The sequence below is a fragment of the Prionailurus bengalensis genome, chromosome D4, assembly GCF_016509475.1.
Source record: "Prionailurus bengalensis isolate Pbe53 chromosome D4, Fcat_Pben_1.1_paternal_pri, whole genome shotgun sequence".
Lineage (NCBI taxonomy): Eukaryota > Metazoa > Chordata > Mammalia > Carnivora > Felidae > Prionailurus > Prionailurus bengalensis.
Window position 1 is genome coordinate 66099429 of NC_057359.1, and position 21877 is coordinate 66121305.

The window sequence follows — 21877 nt, forward strand, 5'->3', positions numbered from 1 at the left end:
CCTCCGGCAGCAGATCTGACTCCCTCCCGCTGCCACAGGGCCCCTCCTGAAGTGGATCACCTAAGGAGAAGCGATCTAAGCCTGCCCCTCCTGCCCCCATGCACCTTGCCTACCCACCCCAGCTAATATGCCAGATCCCCAGCATCACAAGCCTGGCAGGGTGCAAGTAGCCCAGACGAGCCACACCACCCCACAGTGAATCCCACCCCTAGGAGAGGGGAAGAGAAGGCACACACCAGTCTGACTGTGGCCCCAGCGGTGGCCTGGGGCAGACATCAGGTCTGACTACGGCCCCGCCCACCAACTCCAGTTATACACCACAGCACAGGGGAAGTGCCCTGCAGGTCTTCACCACGCCAGGGACTATCCAAAATGACCAAGCGGAAGAACTCCCCTCAGAAGAATCTCCAGGAAATAACAACAGCTAATGAGCTGATCAAAAAGGATTTAAATAATATAACAGAAAGTGAATTGAGAATAATAGTCATAAAATTAATCGCTGGGCTTGAAAACAGTATAGAGGACAGCAGAGAATCTCTTGCTACAGAGATCAAGGGACTAAGGAACAGTCACGAGGAGCTGAAAAACGCTTTAAACGAAATGCATAACAAAATGGAAACCACCACAGCTCGGCTTGAAGAGGCAGAGGAGAGAATAGGTGAACTAGAAGATAAAGTTATGGAAAAAGAGGAAGCTGAGAAAAAGAGAGATAAAAAAATCCAGGAGTATGAGGGGAAAATTAGAGAATTAAGTGATACACTAAAAAGAAATAATATACGCATAATTGGTATCCCAGAGGAGGAAGAGAGAGGGAAAGGTGCTGAAGGGGTACTTGAAGAAATAATAGCTGAGAACTTCCCTGAACTGGGGAAGGAAAAAGGCATTGAAATCCAAGAGGCACAGAGAACTCCCTTCAGACGTAACTTGAATCGATCTTCTGCACGACATATCATAGTGAAACTGGCAAAATACAAGGATAAAGAGAAAATTCTGAAAGCAGCAAGGGGTAAACGTGCCCTCACATATAAAGGGAGACCTATAAGACTCGTGACTGATCTCTCTTTTGAAACTTGGCAGGCCAGAAAGAATTGGCACGAGATTTTCAGGGTGCTAGACAGAAAAAATATGCAGCCGAGAATCCTTTATCCAGCAAGTCTGTCATTTAGAATAGAAGGAGAGATAAAGGTCTTCCCAAACAAACAAAAACTGAAGGAATTTGTCACCACTAAACCAGCCCTACAAGAGATCCTAAGGGGGACCCTGTGAGACAAAGTCCCAGAGACATCACTACAAGCATAAAACATACAGACATCACAATGACTCTAAACCCGTATCTTTCTATAATAACACTGAATGTAAATGGATTAAATGCGCCAACCAAAAGACATAGGGTATCAGAATGGATAAAAAAACAAGACCCATCTATTTGCTGTCTACAAGAGACTCATTTTAGACCTGAGGACACCTTTAGATTGAGAGTGAGGGGATGGAGAACTATTTATCATGCGACTGGAAGCCAAAAGAAAGCTGGAGTAGCCATACTTATATCAGACAAACTAGACTTTAAATTAAAGGCTGTAACAAGAGATGAAGAAGGGCATTATATAATAGTTACAGGGTCTATCCATCAGGAAGAGCTAACAATTATAAATGTCTATGCACCGAATACCGGAGCCCCCAAATATATAAAACAATTACTCATAAACATAAGCAACCTTATTGATAAGAATGTGGTAATTGCAGGGGACTTTAATACACCACTTACAGAAATGGATAGATCATCTAGACACACGGTCAATAAAGAAACAAGGGCCCTGAATGAGACATTGGATCAGATGGACTTGACAGATATATTTAGAACTCTGCATCCCAAAGCAACAGAATATACTTTCTTCTCGAGTGCACATGGAACATTCTCCAAGATAGATCATATACTGGGTCACAAAACAGCCCTTCATAAGTTTACAAGAATTGAAATTATACCATGCTTACTTTCAGACCACAATGCTATGAAGCTTGAAATCAACCACAGAAAAAAGTCTGGAAAACCTCCAAAAGCATGGAGGTTAAAGAACACCCTACTAACGAATGAGTGGGTCAACCAGGCAATTAGAGAAGAAATTAAAAAATATATGGAAACAAATGAAAATGAAAATACAACAATCCAAATGCTTTGGGACGCAGCAAAGGCAGTCCTGAGAGGAAAATACATTGCAATCCAGGCCTATCTCAAGAAACAAGAAAAATCCCAAATACAAAATCTAACAGCACACCTGAAGGAACTAGAAGCAGAACAGCAAAGGCAGCCTAAGCCCAGCAGAAGAAGAGAAATAATAAAGATCAGAGCAGAAATAAACAATATAGAAACTAAAAAAACTGTAGAGCAGATCAACGAAACCAAGAGTTGGTTTTTTGAAAAAATAAACAAAATTGACAAACCTCTAGCCAGGCTTCTCAAAAAGAAAAGGGAGATGACCCAAATAGATAAAATCATGAATGAAAAGGGAATTATTACAACCAATCCCTCAGAGATACAAACAATTATCAGGGAATACTATGAAAACTTATATGCCAACAAATTGGACAACCTGGAAGAAATGGACAAATTCCTGAACACCCACACGCTTCCAAAACTCAATCAGGAGGAAATAGAAAGCTTGAACAGACCCATAACCAGCGAAGAAATTGAATTGGTTATCAAAAATCTCCCAACAAATAAGAGTCCAGGACCAGATGGCTTCCCAGGGGAGTTCGACCAGACGTTTAAAGCAGAGATAATACCTATCCTTCTCAAGCTATTCCAAGAAATAGAAAGGGAAGGAAAACTTCCAGACTCATTCTATGAAGCCAGTATTACTTTGATTCCTAAACCAGACAGAGACCCAGTAAAAAAAGAGAACTACAGGCCAATATCCCTGATGAATATGGATGCAAAAATTCTCAATAAGATACTAGCAAATAGAATTCAACGGCATATAAAAAGAATTATTCACCATGATCAAGTGGGATTCATTCCTGGGATGCAGGGCTGGTTCAACATTCGCAAATCAATCAACGTGATACATCACATTAACAAAAAAAGAGAGAAGAACCATATGATCCTGTCAATCGATGCAGAAAAGGCCTTCGACAAAATCCAGCACCCTTTCTTAATAAAAACCCTTGAGAAAGTCGGGATAGAAGGAACATACTTAAAGATCATCAAAGCCATTTATGAAAAGCCCACAGCTAACATCATCCTCAACGGGGAAAAACTGAAAGCTTTTTCCCTGAGATCAGGAACACGACAAGGATGCCCAATCTCACCGCTGCTGTTTAACATAGTGCTGGAAGTTCTAGCATCAGCAATCAGACAACAAAAGGAAATCAAAGGCATCAAAATTGGCAAAGATGAAGTCAAGCTTTCGCTTTTTGCAGATGACATGATATTATACATGGAAAATCCGATAGACTCCACCAAAAGTCTGCTAGAACTGATACAGGAATTCAGCAAAGTTGCAGGATACAAAATCAATGTACAGAAATCAGTTGCATTCTTATACACTAACAATGAAGCAACAGAAAGACAAATAAAGAAACTGATCCCATTCACAATTGCACCAAGAAGCATAAAATACCTAGGAATAAATCGAACCAAAGATGTAAAGGATCTGTATGCTGAAAACTATAGAAAGCTTCTGAAGGAAATTGAAGAAGATTTAAAGAAATGGAAAGACATTCCCTGCTCATGGATTGGAAAAATAAATATTGTCAAAATGTCAATACTACCCAAAGCTATCTACACATTCAATGCAATCCCAATCAAAATTGCACCAGCATTCTTCTCAAAACTAGAACAAGCAATCCTAAAATTCATATGGAACCACAAAAGGCCCCGAATAGCCAAAGGAATTTTGAAGAAGAAGACCAAAGCAGGAGGCATCACAATCCCAGACTTTAGCCTCTACTACAAAGCTGTCATCATCAAGACAGCATGGTATTGGCACCAAAACAGACACATAGACCAATGGAAGAGAATAGAAACCCCAGAACTAGACCCACAAACGTATGGCCAACTCATCTTTGACAAAGCAGGAAAGAACATCCAATGGAAAAAAGACAGCCTCTTTAACAAATAGTGCTGGGAGAACTGGACAGCAACATGCAGAAGGTTGAAACTAGACCACTTTCTCACACCATTCACAAAAATAAACTCAAAATGGATAAAGGACCTAAATGTGAGACAGGAAACCATCAAAACCTTAGAGGAGAAAGCAGGAAAAGACCTCTCTGACCTCAGCCGTAGCAATCTCTTACTCGACACATCCCCAAAGGCAAGGGAATTAAAAGCAAAAGTAAATTACTGGGACCTTATGAAGATAAAAAGCTTCTGCACAGCCAAGGAAACAACCAACAAAACTAAAAGGCAACCAACGGAATGGGAAAAGATATTCGCAAATGACATATCGGACAAAGGGCTAGTATCCAAAACCTATAAAGAGCTCACCAAACTCCACACCCGAAAAACAAATAACCCAGTGAAGAAATGGGCAGAAAACATGAATAGACACTTCTCTAAAGAAGACATCCGGATGGCCAACAGGCACATGAAAAGATGTTCAGCGTCGCTCCTTATCAGGGAAATACAAATCAAAACCACACTCAGGTATCACCTCATGCCAGTCAGAGTGGCCAAAATGAACAAATCAGGAGACTATAGATGCTGGCGAGGATGTGGAGAAACGGGAACCCTCTTGCACTGTTGGTGGGAATGCAAATTGGTGCAGCCGCTCTGGAAAGCAGTGTGGAGGTTCCTCAGAAAATTAAAAATAGACCTACCCTATGACCCAGCAATAGCACTGCTAGGAATTTATCCAAGGGATACAGGAGCACTGATGCATAGGGCCACTTGTACCCCAATGTTCATAGCAGCACTCTCAACAATAGCCAAATTATGGAAAGAGCCTAAATGTCCATCAACTGATGAATGGATAAAGAAATTGTGGTTTATATACACAATGGAATATTACGTGGCAATGAGAAAAAATGAAATATGGCCTTTTGTAGCAACGTGGATGGAACTGGAGAGTGTGATGCTAAGTGAAATAAGCCATACAGAGAAAGACAGATACCATATGGTTTCACTCTTATGTGGATCCTGAGAAACTTAACAGGAACCCATGGGGGAGGGGAAGGAAAAAAAAAAAAAGAGGTTAGAATGGGAGAGAGCCGAAGCATAAGAGACTGTTAAAAACTGAGAACAAACTGAGGGTTGATGGGGGGTGGGAGGGAGGAGAGGGTGGGTGATGGGTATTGAGGAGGGCACCTTTTGGAATGAGCACTGGGTGTTGTATGGAAACCAATTTGTCAATAAATTTCAGAAAAGAAAAAAAAAAAGAATATGGGGCATTTTGTGCATTGATGTGGAAATATCTAAATATCAACGGGAAAAGTAATGTTCATAATGGTATATATGACCCATTGATATTTGTGTAAAAAATATTATACATCTATGTGTGATATATATACACATACACATTTTCTCTAGAAAAAGAAGAGTAGTTATCTGCAGAAAAGGAAATGGATAGCTTATTAACATAGGCTACTTGCTGTCCATCTTGCAGTACTTTAAAAAATTTTCACTTTATAAATATATTGCTTATTCATAAAATAAACACATTTAAGCTTTTAGATTCACAGCCTCTCTCACTTTTCTGAAGGTATACTACATCAAACCACCCAATGCCATAGGACAAAACCCTGTAGGTTTGAAAATTGTTCTAACTTGTTCAGTATTACACACTAAATGATAATTGAAGACTAATAGGTACTTTAAATATAATCATATTTCAATACTCAAGACACTTTACATAGTTTCATTATGATTTTCAGGCCCATAACTGTCTCATGTTCCACTATCAAGGTGTAAACTATTCTTTGACAAGGTTAAGGGTCTATCCTTCTATCCTATGTCATTTCCTTTCCACTAATTGCATAATTGCTTTTATGAGCCAGTAAAATTCCTGGACCAAAATTACAGCTCAATAAATGCTGGCTGTTTTTCTTGTTCCATTCTCAGGTCTTTTGTCCACCTAACGTTATGAGGTACTTTGCTCTGAATCAAGGGTCCATCTTCTCATTTTCAGGCCATAATTAATCTCCTTGGGATCACCCAAGGCCAAATCTGATTTTCTTGTTCTAAACTCCTATTTGCCCTAGCTTTTAATATTCTTTAACTTTTCATAAAATTTGTATCTTATAGAATTTTTCATATTTTCTGGGCTAGGTTTCAAACCACTTGAGACCCCCCAAAGGGTAATGGGTACATCAGATTTTTCCATTTTTCCAATTCTCAATTAATCAGGATTTTGTGATTTGGAAAACATAAATTTCCTGAAAATTCTGGGAAGGAATTACTATACAAAAACACTTCTACACTATCATTTAACAAAAGTTAGTGAAATACTTTCTTTCCATCCAGTGTATTCTAATATTTGTAACTAATCCCTGATTGCTACATAAGGCATATGAGGCTCTCTATGCTTAGGTCTGTTTGGTTTCATGTTCCACCAACCCCCATATGCCTCCCTATTTATATTCTTGTGGTGCTGTGTTATTTTTATTTTTATGCCTTCATCATGCCATTTCTTGTTTCATACCATGGTGTTATTTTTTCTTCTTCCTGGATGTCCTTCCTCATATTACTTACCTCTCAAAATGTCACTCACAAATTAAGAATCAGTTCATATATCACCTCTGTTAGCAAGTACGCCTTGATCCTCAGTTACTTGTCACTTATACTTCCATAGCACACTAAACCATCATTTTAATTAACTAACTAATTAATTAATTAATTAATTTTTTGAGGGAGAGAGTAGGGGAGGAGTGAAGGGAAAGGGAGATAGAGAAGCTCAAGCAGGTCCCATGCCCAGCACAGAGCCACCAAGCACCCCTAAACTATTCTAGGTTACGCTGCATGGCAGATTGTTTTGCCTAATCTTCTATTTGCAGCCAATTGTACAAAATTTTCCATGAGGTTGATGAGTATCTGAAGGTATCACCACTGAGGAACAATAATGTCACAGGCCTTGTGGTCTGGAAAACATTGATGGCAAACGTACTACTATTTCAAATGGTTTTAAAAACTTCTATACAGTACAGACAAACATGATTGATTACAAAGGGAATGTATTTTGTATGCGCTAGTTCAAAAGAAAGATAAAAATAAATATTTGAGACCATGGAAGATTTCATTTGCCCTTCAAGCCAAGGTGAAAACACTGCCCTAAGATGAAGACTCAGGAAATTATCTAAAGAATTTTCTCCAGGCTCAGGAAGGCAATTTAAATATTTCTTGCTCTAAGGGACTTATACACTTTTCTAAGCCATAGCTTTAAATTGCTTCAGGGGAAAGACATTCAAAACTTTTGAAAACTTCAAGAATAATCCCCTAAAGGCTTAATTATATTACATTTATATTGTATTACAAATAGCCAATCCGGAGTCTTGAGGATGTGTCTTATCCCATTCTTTTTATCATATACTGCTGAAAAGCTTAATCCAAATATATCCCAGGGGCCTTGTCCATACCTCTGTTCAACCTACCATATCTTACTGATAATATAGTAGAAAGACCTCTTGGTAATGTATAGCTACATTACCTCTTGGTTATTAACAGTAAGAGTAAAAACTTATAAATTTCTAGGCACTGTTAAAAGAATTGTGTATGTATTAACTCGCATTTATTAAATCAGTGAGAGAAGAGAAAAAGTCTTTATTGTACAAAATAATCTAAAACTTACTGAAGCTGAAAATCAGAATTTACTCATACATATGTGAATATGAATGGCATTTTGAAATTCACAAGAAATTAAGAAATTCTGCAAGCATACAGTGAAACCTGGAAGCCATCAAGCTATTCAGTTTTCTTACTGTAACCCTACCATCTATTTTGTAACTCAATCCCACTCTGTACTGTAAGCATCTCCAAAGAATTCACCTGAACAGATATACCTATTCCCCAACTAATTGGCATAAAACCACCACCTATCTAACTTAAACAATTAGGAAGTAATGGTGAAAATATGTATAGAATTCCAGGTGCTCTCAGCCAACTTCTACTTCTGAAGACACTGCTCTCCTTTCCTTGAACTGCTTCACCCAAACAATGAACACAATATGTTCACCACAAAACCACTAGCCCAGGTGAAACAGACTTTGACTACAGTTGTAATCACAAGGGGGAAAATTACAGAACTGAACAGTAAAAAAGTTAAAACTGAGAATCCAACATCATTGTTTCTGAAGTTCATTGACGTGACCACAAGGAATTCTTGGACGTATCTTCGTATTTCCTTGTCTGCCACCATGTGACAGAGCTTCCTTCCCTAAAAGCTGAGCTCTTGACCCATTTTTTCCTTTCTTCTCCTCAAATCATAATGGATCCTCACAATCCCATATCCAACATTACTTAATTGAAGCACCAAAGTAAGTCATCTCAGAACAATGTTTCAAGCAAACAGAGTTGTTCTTTTACATTTTGTAACAGAAAGGGTTATTTACTATCTTTTTAATCTATCTCATTAAAGCTAGGACATGGGTCATAATTTTAAAAACCCAAATGGCTCAATAAAGTGCCACCCACAAAAAATATTAAAAAAAATAAAACTATACTTATCTTTTCTGTCATCACCTAGAAGGTACAAAACTTCCCAATGAGTGGGCTTGCAGGGCAACTCAGCCTCAATGTGTAATCTCCATTCCTAAAGAAATTGCTTTAATTATTTAAATAGAGATTTTATTTTTTACTATCCATTAAATTTTCTAACATAAATTTAAGAGTACCTCAATTTTTTCCTCTTTTTAAAATTATATTTTCAGTTTTACATATGTATCCATAGTTATTTGAGAAACTAGAACAATTAGGATAAAGTACCTTGGTTAATTTTTCAAATATATCTTTCCAGAGTCTATCACACATAAGTTTTCCTAGTTAGGTTTTGGCTTTGCAAACAATGAAAAAAACTATTTTTTTTCCTTCATGCAACAATGTTAACATAACTATTTTTGCACTAATACAAATTCTTCAAAAATATTATTTAATGGTTGTACAATAGTCCATCAAATGATGTACTATGATGACCTCATAATTGCCCCTCACCAAAATAGAAAAGTATGGAAAACTACTACAAAAGGCAGCAGGCAGGAAGATGGCAGTATAGTAGGAGGACACTAGACCCATCTCTTCCCACAAACACAACTAGATAACTATCAAATCATCCTAAATAACCCAGAATCAACCTAAACACCGCCACAACAATCTCCACAACTAAAAGGAGAGAAGAGGCCACCTCAAAGAAGGTAGCAAGTAGAGAGACCTGGTTTGGGGGAGAAAAGGACCCAGGGTGCTGCAGAGGGGAGGGAGCCATCCTCATGGAGAAAGCTAGAGAGAGAAAAGCACACAGGGAAACACATAAGGAGAAAGTTTCCCCAAAGACATTGGCTGGGAAAACCAGAGGGGCCGAATTTCATGAGTTCTTACATCCAATGGGCCTTAAAGCCTAGAGTTTTGAAGGTCAGCAGGCTTGGCTAGGATAGAGCCCAGAGGGTACTGCACTTCTCCTGGAGAGAAGGCAGGAAAACAATCCAGGAACAGATGGCATGGAAACAGCAATCTGAACAAAGTCTGGCGCACACAGGGAGGAGATTATTCACTCTTCTAGGAGTGCGTCCCTGAGTGGCTGTGTTCATGGTGATACCTGCTTTTGAGAAGAAGGAAAAGCAGATTAGTTAGCCTAATACATAGATACCAATGGTCATTATACCAAAATCTCATGAATTTGAGACAAATTAAACTATCCAATACTATTAAAATTATAGGCTAGATTACACTAATTCCACTTGATTAAAGACTCTTCAAGTGTTAAAAAGGAATATTATAAAGACTAAAAAAATCACAAAAACATTGCTATAAAGTGGCAAATACTAATTATATACTATGATTATATTGGTATAAAGAAAAAATGTGTAGTGCATGGTCTAGAACTAACAAAAATATGAAAGATAAAAAGACTTTAAAGAGGTGGAAGGACTATTTAGGAGTATTTGGGGATTGACCTGGTATTATCTGTGGAATAAAAAAAATTTTTTTGGTGAAAGTTTAACTCTTCTGAGACCTTTTGGACATATTCTGATTCCAACCCCAGCTTCTGTAGAAGCCATCAAATACAGTCATATTCAATGAATACTCCAAGAAATGTATGGCTGGGGAAGATTCTCTTTAAGTGAAGATAATTGGGTCTTTAGAATGTGCGGGAGTCAGGGATTTTGATCTCTAGAGAATCCTGTTTCTGATTCACAACCTTAGGGATTGAAGAAGTTTCTAAAAATAAGTGCTAAATTAACTTCCAAGTGAAACTGAATCTCTCGAGTAAGCATCAACTTTAGCACAAATACTGGGAAACCAAAGTTGCATCACGGGTCCTTATTTTTAATATGTTTTCTTTCCTTGACACGTTCTTGGGAAAATTCATGTGCAGACCAATTGCCTGGTTGTAGCAATTCTTTCTCGCATTTCTTTTTAGGAAGGAGAACAAACATCTTTCAAAGTGAGAATCTTCTGGTTTCATCTGAAAAATGCAAATGGAATTCAAATCCCTGGAAATGTTTTCTATTACTTAATAGAATGGAATGGTGAGAATGACTTTTAAACACAGTCAGAAGGTAAGATAAAGAGAAAAGCTTTACTAAAATCATTTCCAAATGAAAACATCAATAAATGTAAGGATTTTTTTTGTTATTGAGGTGATCATTGCTGTTGGGATTTTGAAAATATGAATATATATATATGTGTATATATATACGTAAAGGAAAAAATACAAAAATCTAAGCATCTTTTTTTTTTAATTTTTTTTCAACGTTTATTTATTTTTGGGACAGAGAGTGACAGAGCATGAACGGGGGAGGGGCAGAGAGAGAGGGAGACACAGAATCGGAAACAGGCTCCAGGCTCTGAGTCATCAGCCCAGAGCCCCACGCGGGGCTCGAACTCATGGACTGCGAGATCGTGACCTGGCTGAAGTCGGACGCTTAACCGACTGCGCCACCCAGGCGCCCCCTAAGCATCATTTTTAAGAGCAGGATATTATTTAAATTTCTCTAAAAATCCCAAAATAACACACAGAAGAGGTGGGTGAGGAAGAAAAAGTTTCCTGTAATACAATAGACCCTTATAAATAATGGGTGAAAAGCTACTGTATTCAGGTATATAGTTCACTAAAATCTTAAGTAAAAATTATATGGAGAAAGAGCCCACAATAATTTATATATTAATCATAAACTATGCTCAATAAGGGTTTAAAGAAACTGGTAATTAAAGGTGTTTATAGTAAAAACAGGTTTACAAACAAAACATGTATAACAGGGGGCTGAAGTAATTATAGGTGTTAATTTGGCTATAGGGGTCCAAGGCAAAAGAAGAAATATTAATTCTTTTTATTTCCCATTTATGTAACAAATCAATTCTACCACCCTACATCTTAATTGTCCACACTAGACCATTAGAAAGGATTTTTGGCTATTTTTTTTAATTTTAATTCATTTTTGTGGATAGTGTCTTCATAAGTGGAAGACAATAAATGCCTTCACTGCTTTCCAAGGATTTCGATATATTTTATGTGTATTTTTATCATTTGGATGCTTGAAAGTTAAGTATGTCATATTAAACAGTGGTTTTATAAGAAGAAATTTTATCAGTAAGTAAATGTACTATAGTGCTAAAAATGGGCTTGGGAATCATGAAGATAAGGATTTAAATCATACTTCTGGTATTTAACAACTATAAGATATTGAAAACAGGGTGTTGTATGGAAGTATTGAGTCCCTAAATTGCACAGCCAAAACTAGTATTACACTATATGTTAACTCACTAGAATTTAAATAAGAACTTTAAAAGAAGACAATGATCATGGTACTTAACCTTTGAAATTTCAAACTAATTTCCTCATTGGTAAAATCCATAATAACATTTGGCTTATTTTGAAGATTAAATGATAAAAATTATATGAAGCGCCTCATACTAGGACATCACAGGCAACTTTCTCTTCTCTTTGTAAGCTAAAATAATATATCTTTCATGTGGCATATTAGTTGAATATTAGAGTTTATAAAATCTATAAGTTGAGAGCTAGCAGGTCCATTCATTTTTGTACAGTATCAGTTGTCTTAATTGATATCTTTAGAAGATCTGGAGAGGATGATAGGACTGTTTCCTCTAATGAGAATTTAGAGTACAGATAGCATGTGTTTTACATTGAAAAATCTTAGTACTTTAACTATTAGGTCTTCAAGTAGCTAAGTCAATAAAACAAAATGAAAAAAATATATAGAAAGTTAAAAAGTTTCCTTCTAGAAAGTTAGAGGGCTTGACTTCTGGCTTGGATAAAAAGTCACAGACTTTCCTTAGGTTTCTTACAACACTAAAATAGTGCCCATATGAAGTCCAAGGGCACTGAACCACAGAGTGGTTAATTCTTATAAAACACCAGGAGTTGGGAGAAGATGATTAGAGGTTGGCTAGGATCCAGGCCAGTTCAGATCCTTTTCAAATAGGAATGTCATCTTCTAAACAATAATTCTGTGCTAGGCATCAACAGTCTGCATTCTCCTTCGATAACACATGATTAAGTCAAGAACTCAAGTCCTCTATCTTGGTGTAGCTCCTAAAAACACAAAACACTCTTCTTTGGAAGCTTTTGAGAGTAGAGACTATAAATGCTCTCTGTCTACCAGTAACAGTGGGTTCCTTCTAATAATCTGATAGCACACACCAGTACAGCTCAGCCTCAATGTGTAGTTTCTAGGCACTTGAGGCAATAATTGTACTACTTAAATTATTTTAACATTCTTTTTTCTGAGTTAGTCTTCCTAAAATAACTGGACACTCGCTTTAGTGTTTTTCTCTTTTTTAATAATATGCCTTCTTTATCTTTATCTATTTTAAAAACTGGGGTAATTCAGAAGAATATGAGAAAGGTCTCTAAGGTAACCATTAACGTTTTTGGTATTCTTTTCCAATCTTTCTATGCTGTCTAGGCTATCTTGGTTTAGGTTTTAGTTTTGCAAAAAAGAAGAAAAATGCTGTAGTTTTGTTTCTGTTTCCAACTTAATCATTTTCACATAATTTAAACATCCTTTTTGTTGTAATACAAAGTTGTCACATTGTCATATTAATAAGTTCATAATGGACCATCAAATTAGTGTGCCATGATTATTTAACAATTCCCCTGCCATGAGCTAAGAATGAAAAACTGTTTCAAAAATAATATCCAGTAATGGCAAAGATTTAGTAAAAAAGGAATTATTTAATATACATTTAGCATGGAAAGTGATTTATTAAAAACTATCCAGAATCTTAAAAGTTTTCATTCACTTATTCCCAGGAAACTATTTTAGTGAAGTAAGCTAAAATGAAGAAAAGATTTGTCACAATGCTATTAAACAAGAGTATTTGTCGATTGCTTCCTAAAAGTTACACTAGCATTACAAGAGTAATGAAGGTAATTTCCCCTCTACAGTCCATTATCCTCCTCCCCCGACCATTTGAAAGCATTAAAGCACAGTGGTGGTTTCTCTTATGTTTGTAAGTGAAAATTTTTTTACAGCAACTATCTCTGAACTGTCAGGATACCAGATGTATACCATCATTATTTGCTACAAGTAATTTCCAAATAGAAATCAACTTTTAGGAGATGTTCCTAGAAAAGAATGGAGCGGGTATTTGATGTGATTCACATGTCCCCTGAAGTAACAGATCCCAGACAACTGATACTCCTTCAAAGCCTCTATCAAAATTTTATTTTCAGATTAAGAGTAGGGTGATATATGCATCTACAGTCAATCATAGTCCAGACTTAATACCAAATAGAAGTATATCCTATCTTACCCAACCCTTCCTACCCTCTTTGTAATGTATGCCTGCAAAGCCTAGTCAGCTTGAAATGGATGAGAACCCTCTTTTCCATAGCTAATATATGTATAAGCATCGTATTATGCTGATGAATATGTTTCACCATTGCATACTGGAGTTGTAATAGAAAGCAACATAACCTGTTGTCAAATGACAGTCACAGAGAGAAATGCCAAAACCTATATCAGAAACAGAGCCTTGTTTACTTTTTTAATGTTTATTTATTTTGAGAGAGAGAGAGAATGAGGGGGAAGGGCAGAGAGAGAGGAGGGAGAGAATCCCAAACAGGCTCTCTGCTAACAGTGCAGATGGACACAGGGCTCGATCCCAGGAACTGTAAGATCATGACCAGAACCAAAAGCAAGAGGAAGGCGCTTGACAAACCGAGACACTCAGGTGCCCCATACAGGCTTGTTTAAAGATATTAACTAGAAGAGCACCTAGGTGGCTCAGCTGGTTGAGCCTCCAACTCTTGATTTCGGCTCACTATCTCACAGGTCATGAGATCAAGCCCCTGATCATGCACTGCGCTCTCCCTCTCTCACCCAAAATAAATAAAAAAAAACATTTAAAAAAAAACAAACTACAAACTCATCCATTGGATCAGTCTTTTTCTTTTCCTCAGGGTGTTTTTAAGTTAGGTAAAACCCTTGAGAATGAAAAGGTGTTTTCAAAATTATGTTCTTTGATTTAATAACTATAAAAAGGTCAGCTACTAATATCTACTCTTTAAATTTTTTCAAATTAAAGTTATTTGCCCCATGCTCTATGACGCACAACTCAGATGCTTGAGCTGATCTCAAATTCCTTTTTTGGAAAGTATTGGCCCTAATCGTAAATTCCACAAATGGAAGAGAAAGGACTTTAATATGGACAGAAACAAAAAACAGTCTCTTCTGTATGTGGTTTGACTGCTTGTATATCTAAAATCTAAAGAACACAAAACTGAGTGCAATACACTCACACAGATGTCTCAACTCCAAGTGTCACAGAATGTTCAGTTTTGCATTGTCTACTATTTGATTACAGTCCTACATACAAGGGAAGCAGTAGTGGCATTCTGCAATAGCATTGGAGAGAAATGGTCTAAAAGGCCTTGCTATTCATGTGAGTTCTACAGACAGCAACAGCAGCAGCATCTGAGAACAAGTTAATAAATTCAGATCTTAGAATCAATTCAGACCCACTGAGTTAGAATCGTTTACAAATTTCCCCCATGTGATTTGTCTGTATACTAAAATTTGGAGGTACTTCACTAGACAGGTGGTTTTCTTCCACATTGAACATTAGCATCATCTGGAGAACATTATTTAAAAAGATGTCTGATACCCGCTCCTTAAACAATTTACATAATTCAGAGAGGGCAAGAGCATGTTGTTTAAAAAGGGCAGGTGAGTGGTGCCATGGTGACTCAGTCTTTTAAGCATCTGACTTCGGCTCTGGTCATCATCTCCTGGTTCCTGGATTCAAGACCCACATCTGACTCTCTGCTGTCAGCACAGAGCCGCTTTGGATCCTCCAAATCCCTCTCTCTCTCTCTCTCTCTCTGCCCCTCCCCATGAGTGCTGTCTCTCAAAAAGAAATAAAATTTTAAAAAATTAAAAATAAACAAAAAGGGCGGGTGAAATACAGTCAGTAAATGCAGACTGAATAGTGGCTCACCATTGTGTTTTTGTATACATTTTACCTCTATGAATTTTACTTTCCTCAGAGAATTATAGTGATGATAAAATGAGTAATATGTGTAAATATATGTAAATTATAAAACCATAAACCAATGGGATTGTTAATGACTGCCATGAAATAAAATCAAATAGATAGTTATTTTTAACAGATTAAGCATAAGCTTTCCAAAATGATGATATTCAAAGTGGAGTCTGTGGGTCCAAAGAACAGGAAATAATAGATGTTTGTTCAGATGCAAATAGTTCTTCCCTGCCTCAGAACTGTGTATCACTATCTCAGGAAATGGAATACAAGAGCCTATATTTTTAATAAGCTATCAATGTAATTATTACACGTCTTCAATCCCTTCCTATATGTACCAGAAGAGAAATTCAAAACGCTAAATTCAGAGCTCTTAGCACCACTCCAGCTAGTGTGGACACACTTGGTGCCCCTCCCCCAGTGATCTCTCACTGCACATGGTAATAGGCACTGACGCATTATGCTCACATGCAGTTTTCTCTTCTGGATTACTCCAGGTATAGAAAAATAAAATGGACAGGACGAACTGGACAGAGATTGAGTTCATTCTGCAGGGACTTTCTGAGTACCCCAAAGTGGAAAAACTCCTTTTCGTCATGTGCTTGATGATGTACCTGGTGATCCTGCTGGGGAACAGCCCCTTGATCATACTAACTCTCCTGGACTCCCACCTCCATACACCCATGTACTTCTTCCTTGGTAATCTTTCCCTCCTAGATATTTGTTACACATCCTCCTTTATCCCCTCAATGTTGATTCACTTCCTATCACAGAAAAAAACCATCTCCTTCCTTAGATGTGTTGTTCAGATGTCTGTCTCCTACACTATGGGGTCCACCGAGTGCGTGCTTCTAGCAGTGATGGCATATGACCGTTACGTGGCCATCTGTAACCCTCTGAGATACCTCATCATCATGAGCAAGGCACTTTGCATTCAGATGGCAGCCCTCTCCTGGGGACTGGGCTTTCTCAATTCACTGACAGAAACTATACTTGCAATACGGTTGCCCTTTTGTGGAAAAAATGTCATTAACCACTTTGTTTGTGAAATATTGGCCTTTGTCAAGCTGGCTTGCGCAGATATTTCCTTGAATGAGATTGCTATAATGTTGGGCAATGTAATATTTTTGTTTTCTCCATTATTGTTAATTTGTATCTCCTACATTTTCATCCTTTCTACTGTACTAAGAATCAATTCAGCAGAAGGAAGAAAAAAGGCCTTTTCTACCTGTTCAGCCCACTTAACAGTAGTGACTGTGTTTTATGGGACAATCCTCTTCATGTATATGAAGCCAAAGTCCAAAGACTCTGCTGTTGACAAACTGATTGCTCTGTTCTATGGAGTAGTCACTCCCATGCTCAATCCTATCATCTATAGCCTGAGGAATACAGAGGTGCTTGGAGCTATGAGAAAATTGATAAGGAGACACTGGTTCTGGAGAAAAGGATGAAAAACTTATACCTTTGAGTTCATGCACAAAATAAGCTCATAGATTTGAGACAAAAGCTTTTCATATAAAGAGAACAATAAAGATTGTATGTCGAATTGCAGAATTTAGGAGTTGGAAGAAATGTGAAGACAATAACTTCACCTTTTATGAAAATGACTGTTATAAAAATGTAGACACTACTGGTATAAGAAGTGAGTAAACTTTAAGAAATAAGAAAAAATGAAATTAAGCTTTTCCAAGAAAATCCAGTATGTCTTCTTCAACTGATGGGGTTATATCCAGATAAACCCATTGAAAGTTGAAAATATCATAAGTCAAAAATGCCTGTTGGGGTGCCTGGGTGTTTCTGTTAATTGAGCGTCTGATACAGCTCAGATCATGATCTCATGGCTCGTGAGTCTGAGCCTTGCATCGGGTTCCAGGCTGATAGCTCAGACCCTGATGCCTGCTTCAGATTCTTTGTCTCCCTCTCTCTCTGCCCCTTCCCCACTCATGTTCTCTCTCTCTCTCTCTCTCTCTCTCTCTCTCTCTCTGTCTCTCTCTGTCTTTCTCTGTGGCCTTCTCTCCTTTTCCTTCTCTCTCTCTCTCAAAAACATTTAAAAAATTAGAAAAAGAAATGCATTTAATTTACTAATCTACTGGACCTCAGAGCTTATCCTAGCTTAACTTGAACATGCTCAGAACACTTACATTACCCTATAATTGGTCAAAACTATCTCATACAAAGCCTGTTTACAATAAAATGTTGAATGTTTCATTTAATTTATTGAGTACTGTACTGTATGCAACTGAGAACTCTTACGATCATGTTGCTCAGACTGGAAGCACAAAAGAATACCACAAAAGAATATCATACTACAACTTACTAGCCCAGGAAAAGATCACAATTCAAATTTTAAAGTATGGTTTCTACTAATGCATATCATTTTAACATCATTGCAAAGTCAACATATCCTAAGTCAAACCTTTTTAATGTATGACCATCTGTATGTATGTCTATTGAACAAGTAAAACACGTATTTTTCAGTTCCCTTTCAAGAGAACTACTTGAGGTATTCTGTTTGTCTGTTTGTTTATTCCTGATTTTTGTTTTACCCAAGGACTTGACCTGGCCCCAACCTAACCTGGCCCCTACGTATTTCCCCTTCTTCTTTCCCTCCTCATATTTCTCCCATGTTTGAACAAGCTGTGCTACATTCACTGTTACTTCTTCAATTATATATCATGTTCTTTACACCTAAAGACAACAGCATATGCCACTTCATCTCCAGCATCACATTTCTCTTTCTATGGTAACAGCTTGCAATCTCATTAAACACAATTCAAGTGTTAGATCTTCTACAAATCCTTTGAAACTTTACTGGGTTAGTTATTCCCTCCTGTATGCTGTCCTGAATTTTATCTCTGTTACGGCTATTTTCCTTTTATACTATAATCATTTGTTCGTTTCTGAAATTTACCCAATGGCAGAACTCACTGTTCTCTGTATGAAGTCTAATGTAAAATAAATTCTAATAGTAGGCAGTAATTAATTACTGAATTAACATTTTTAAAGAATAGTAAAATGTAGTCCAAGTAGTTGATATAATACAGGGAGATAAGAGAACTTGAATTTATGTATTATTTCACTGAACTAAACAACATATCCAAAAGCTTTGGGTAAAATACCAGCTAATATTAAATGTATGGACATACAAGGGCAGATAAAAGAATGATAAATATACTGAAGAGGTCATTTTGGCTGGGTAAGGCAGAAATAATATCAGTGTATAATTATTCTGTAATAAGCAATTGCTGGGAAAAATATATCAGTTGGATAAACCCTTCTTAAGGAATACTGACAATTTCACTCTTTCAGAAGCAACAGTCATTTTAAATATTTCCTTTCAAAGAAATCCCCTTGAAATTGCTAGCAAATAATAATTGTATTTTTATTTTTTATGTGATTACCTAACATCTATTTGTACGTAATACAGGTGAGCTGCCTGGTACAGTCCCACAGCCTGAAATGGATGAGGAGAGTGGCTCTGCTCAAGGGCCACCCAGCAAAGGTTTCAACAACCCAACAGAGTTCAGAAAAGAATCCCTGCATGTTCTGCCCAGCAGGATGTTTGGGGGTCTGATGGAATAAGTAAAAGGTCAACATGAAAGGGAGGCCCAGTTCAGGTAGTCAGAACCCAGTAGAATCAAGAGGACACCCACACAGGGAATGATTCAGCTCAGACTGTCAGAGAAAAAGTGAAAGACAGAAAAAGAGATAACTTGGGGTATTTTATGCTTACATCCCTAGATATAATGATATATATGGTTATAGCCCTAGATATCCCTAGATACTACCAAAGTGATAGGCTAGACTTGTAACAACTCATAGATGTTTCTCAAACACTGAAATCACAGAAAAATTCAAAAAAAAATTTAATGTTTACTTATCTCATACAAAGAGAGAGAGGGAGAGAAGGAAGAGAAGAGAGGGAGCAAGTAGAGGAGGGGCAGAGAGAGGGAGACACAGAATCCAAAGCAGGCTCAAGGCTCTGAGCTGTCAGCACAAAGCCTGACACAGGGCTCGAACTCACAAACCAGAGATCATGACCTGAGCCAAAGTTGGGTGTTTCACTGTCTGAGTCACCCAGGTACACCAAAATCACAGTAAATTCAAACTACCTGGAGCTAGAATCTATCCAGAAAAAAAAAAAAAAAGATCAAAAACTGACTCTATCAAAGGATAGAGCCCATCATCCTAGCTGATTGACAAGTGGTCTTTTGGAATTAGCCAATATGAACTTTTAAATAATTATTATAAATATATCAAATAAACTATTCCCATTTCATAGACAAGGAAATTAGATTTGATGTTTAAGAAATTGCCTAAATTCAGGATGCCTGGATGGCTCCATTGGCTAAACGTCCAACTCTTCATTTCAGCTCAGGTTCATGGGTCAATCCCCACACATCCTGGCCTGGGTGGGGTGGGGAGGGGGTGGAGACTGTCAGTACAAAGCCTGCTTGTGATTCTCTCTCTCTCCCTGGCTCTTTGCTCCTCACCTGATCACGCGGTGTTCACACACACTCTCAAAATAAATAAACATTAAACAAAAATGAAATTGGCTAAGATCACTACGTTTATATACAAACCAAAAAAATGTAATTCTTTTTTTTAATTTAAATTAAGTTAGTTAACATATAGTATAGTATTGGTTTCATGGGTAGAATTTAGTGATTCATCACTTACATATAACATCCTGTGCTCATCCCAACAAGTGCCCTCCTTAATGCCCATCACCCATTGAGCCCATCCCCTTACCTACCTCCCTGCTAGCAACGCTCAGTTTGTTCTCTGTGTTTAAGAGTCTTTTATGGTTTGTGTCTCTCTCTGTTTTTATCTTATTTTGCCTTCCTTCCCTCTGTTCATCTGTTCTGTTCTTAAATTCCACATGAGTGAAATCATATGATATCTGCCTTTCTTCCCCTGACTTATTTTGCTTTTAACACACACCAGTTCCATCCATGTTGTTGCAAATGGTAAGATTTCATTCTTTCTGATCGAGTAATATTTCACTTTGTGTATTGTGTATGTGTATATATATATATATATATATGTATACACATGCCACATCTTCTTTATCCATTCAATTCATCAGTTGGTGGACATTTGGGATCTTTTCATAATTTATTGTTGATAGTACTGCTATGAATATTGGGGTGCATGTGCCCCTTTGAATCAGCATTTCTGTATACTTTGGATAATTTACTCTATATCCCAAGTGTACTATTCTTTCACCTTTACCACAGCTCTGACCAATAACAGGAAAATATAACCAACCATTTTATACACAGTTGTCCTAAATTATTCCCTAGAGAGTCCAACCATCAGTGCACAGTCAATTAGTCAACCAACTTACGTCCCTATCTTTGTGAGGTCATCATTCTTAGGCTTCTTCTCTCATCCAATCAATGGCTGCATCAGAGTTCTTTACTTAGACCAATGGACCAATTATCCTGATGACTGTTTATTCATATCTGAGATCAAATCCAGCCCTACAACCCTGTAATTCCCATATTCATCCTATCTTCTTCATCCTATTACTTTCTGGATTCAAGGCATCACAACAATTTCATTGACTTTGGTGAGAGTTCATGGTAAAGAGCAAATGAGTTTTGCACACTGACCTCACATTTAGTCATCTGGTCCAGAAAGGACATACAAATGTCACAAATACGGATGAGTGTACATTTTTTAACTCCTTATATATTGTGGTTTATATAATAAGATATATTCATGTATTTCCACATTGCACATGATTTTAGTGGGTTTGGAGTACTGTATACTTTATAATATAAATATAAATATTTATAATATAAATATTCATAATATAAATATAATATAAATATTTATAATATAAATATAATATAAATAATCATGTATAAAATAAATATAAATTATATCATGTATTTTGTTTCTAAATGCTTATGGCTTCATTTATACCCATGGATTTATGCATCAAGGTGTCGGCAGAAACACAATCAAAAAGGGAAGGTCCTTGTAGTTTCACTGAAACATCCTGCAGCTTCTTTGAATTTACAAAATAATGTCAACACTCGAAGACCAACAACAAACTGCTAAACTGTCTGTTATTTTTTCCAGACTGGCACTCCTCTACCCCATTTCTATTCAGTATGTATTTGTGCAGACCTTCTCCATTTGTATATAGACATTCAAATCACACACATCTACCTGCATGCACAAATATTTCCACACACATATGTAAAACATAGT

General features: G+C 37.1%; 1 protein-coding gene across 1 annotated transcript; it reads left to right on the forward strand.

Annotated features, from left to right (window-relative positions):
• Positions 1–16149: 16149 nt before the first annotated feature.
• LOC122475420 (olfactory receptor 13C7-like) lies at positions 16150–17103 on the forward strand. The gene has a single exon (XM_043567383.1). It carries the CDS (start codon positions 16165–16167, stop codon positions 17101–17103), a length of 939 nt encoding a protein of 312 aa, XP_043423318.1. The 5' UTR covers positions 16150–16164.
• Positions 17104–21877: the final 4774 nt, after the last annotated feature.

What these genes read in the sequence shown, in the direction of transcription:
- LOC122475420 (XM_043567383.1), top strand. Translation starts at nt 16,165, where the DNA reads ATGGACAGGACGAACTGGACAGAGATTGAGTTCATTCTGCAGGGACTT.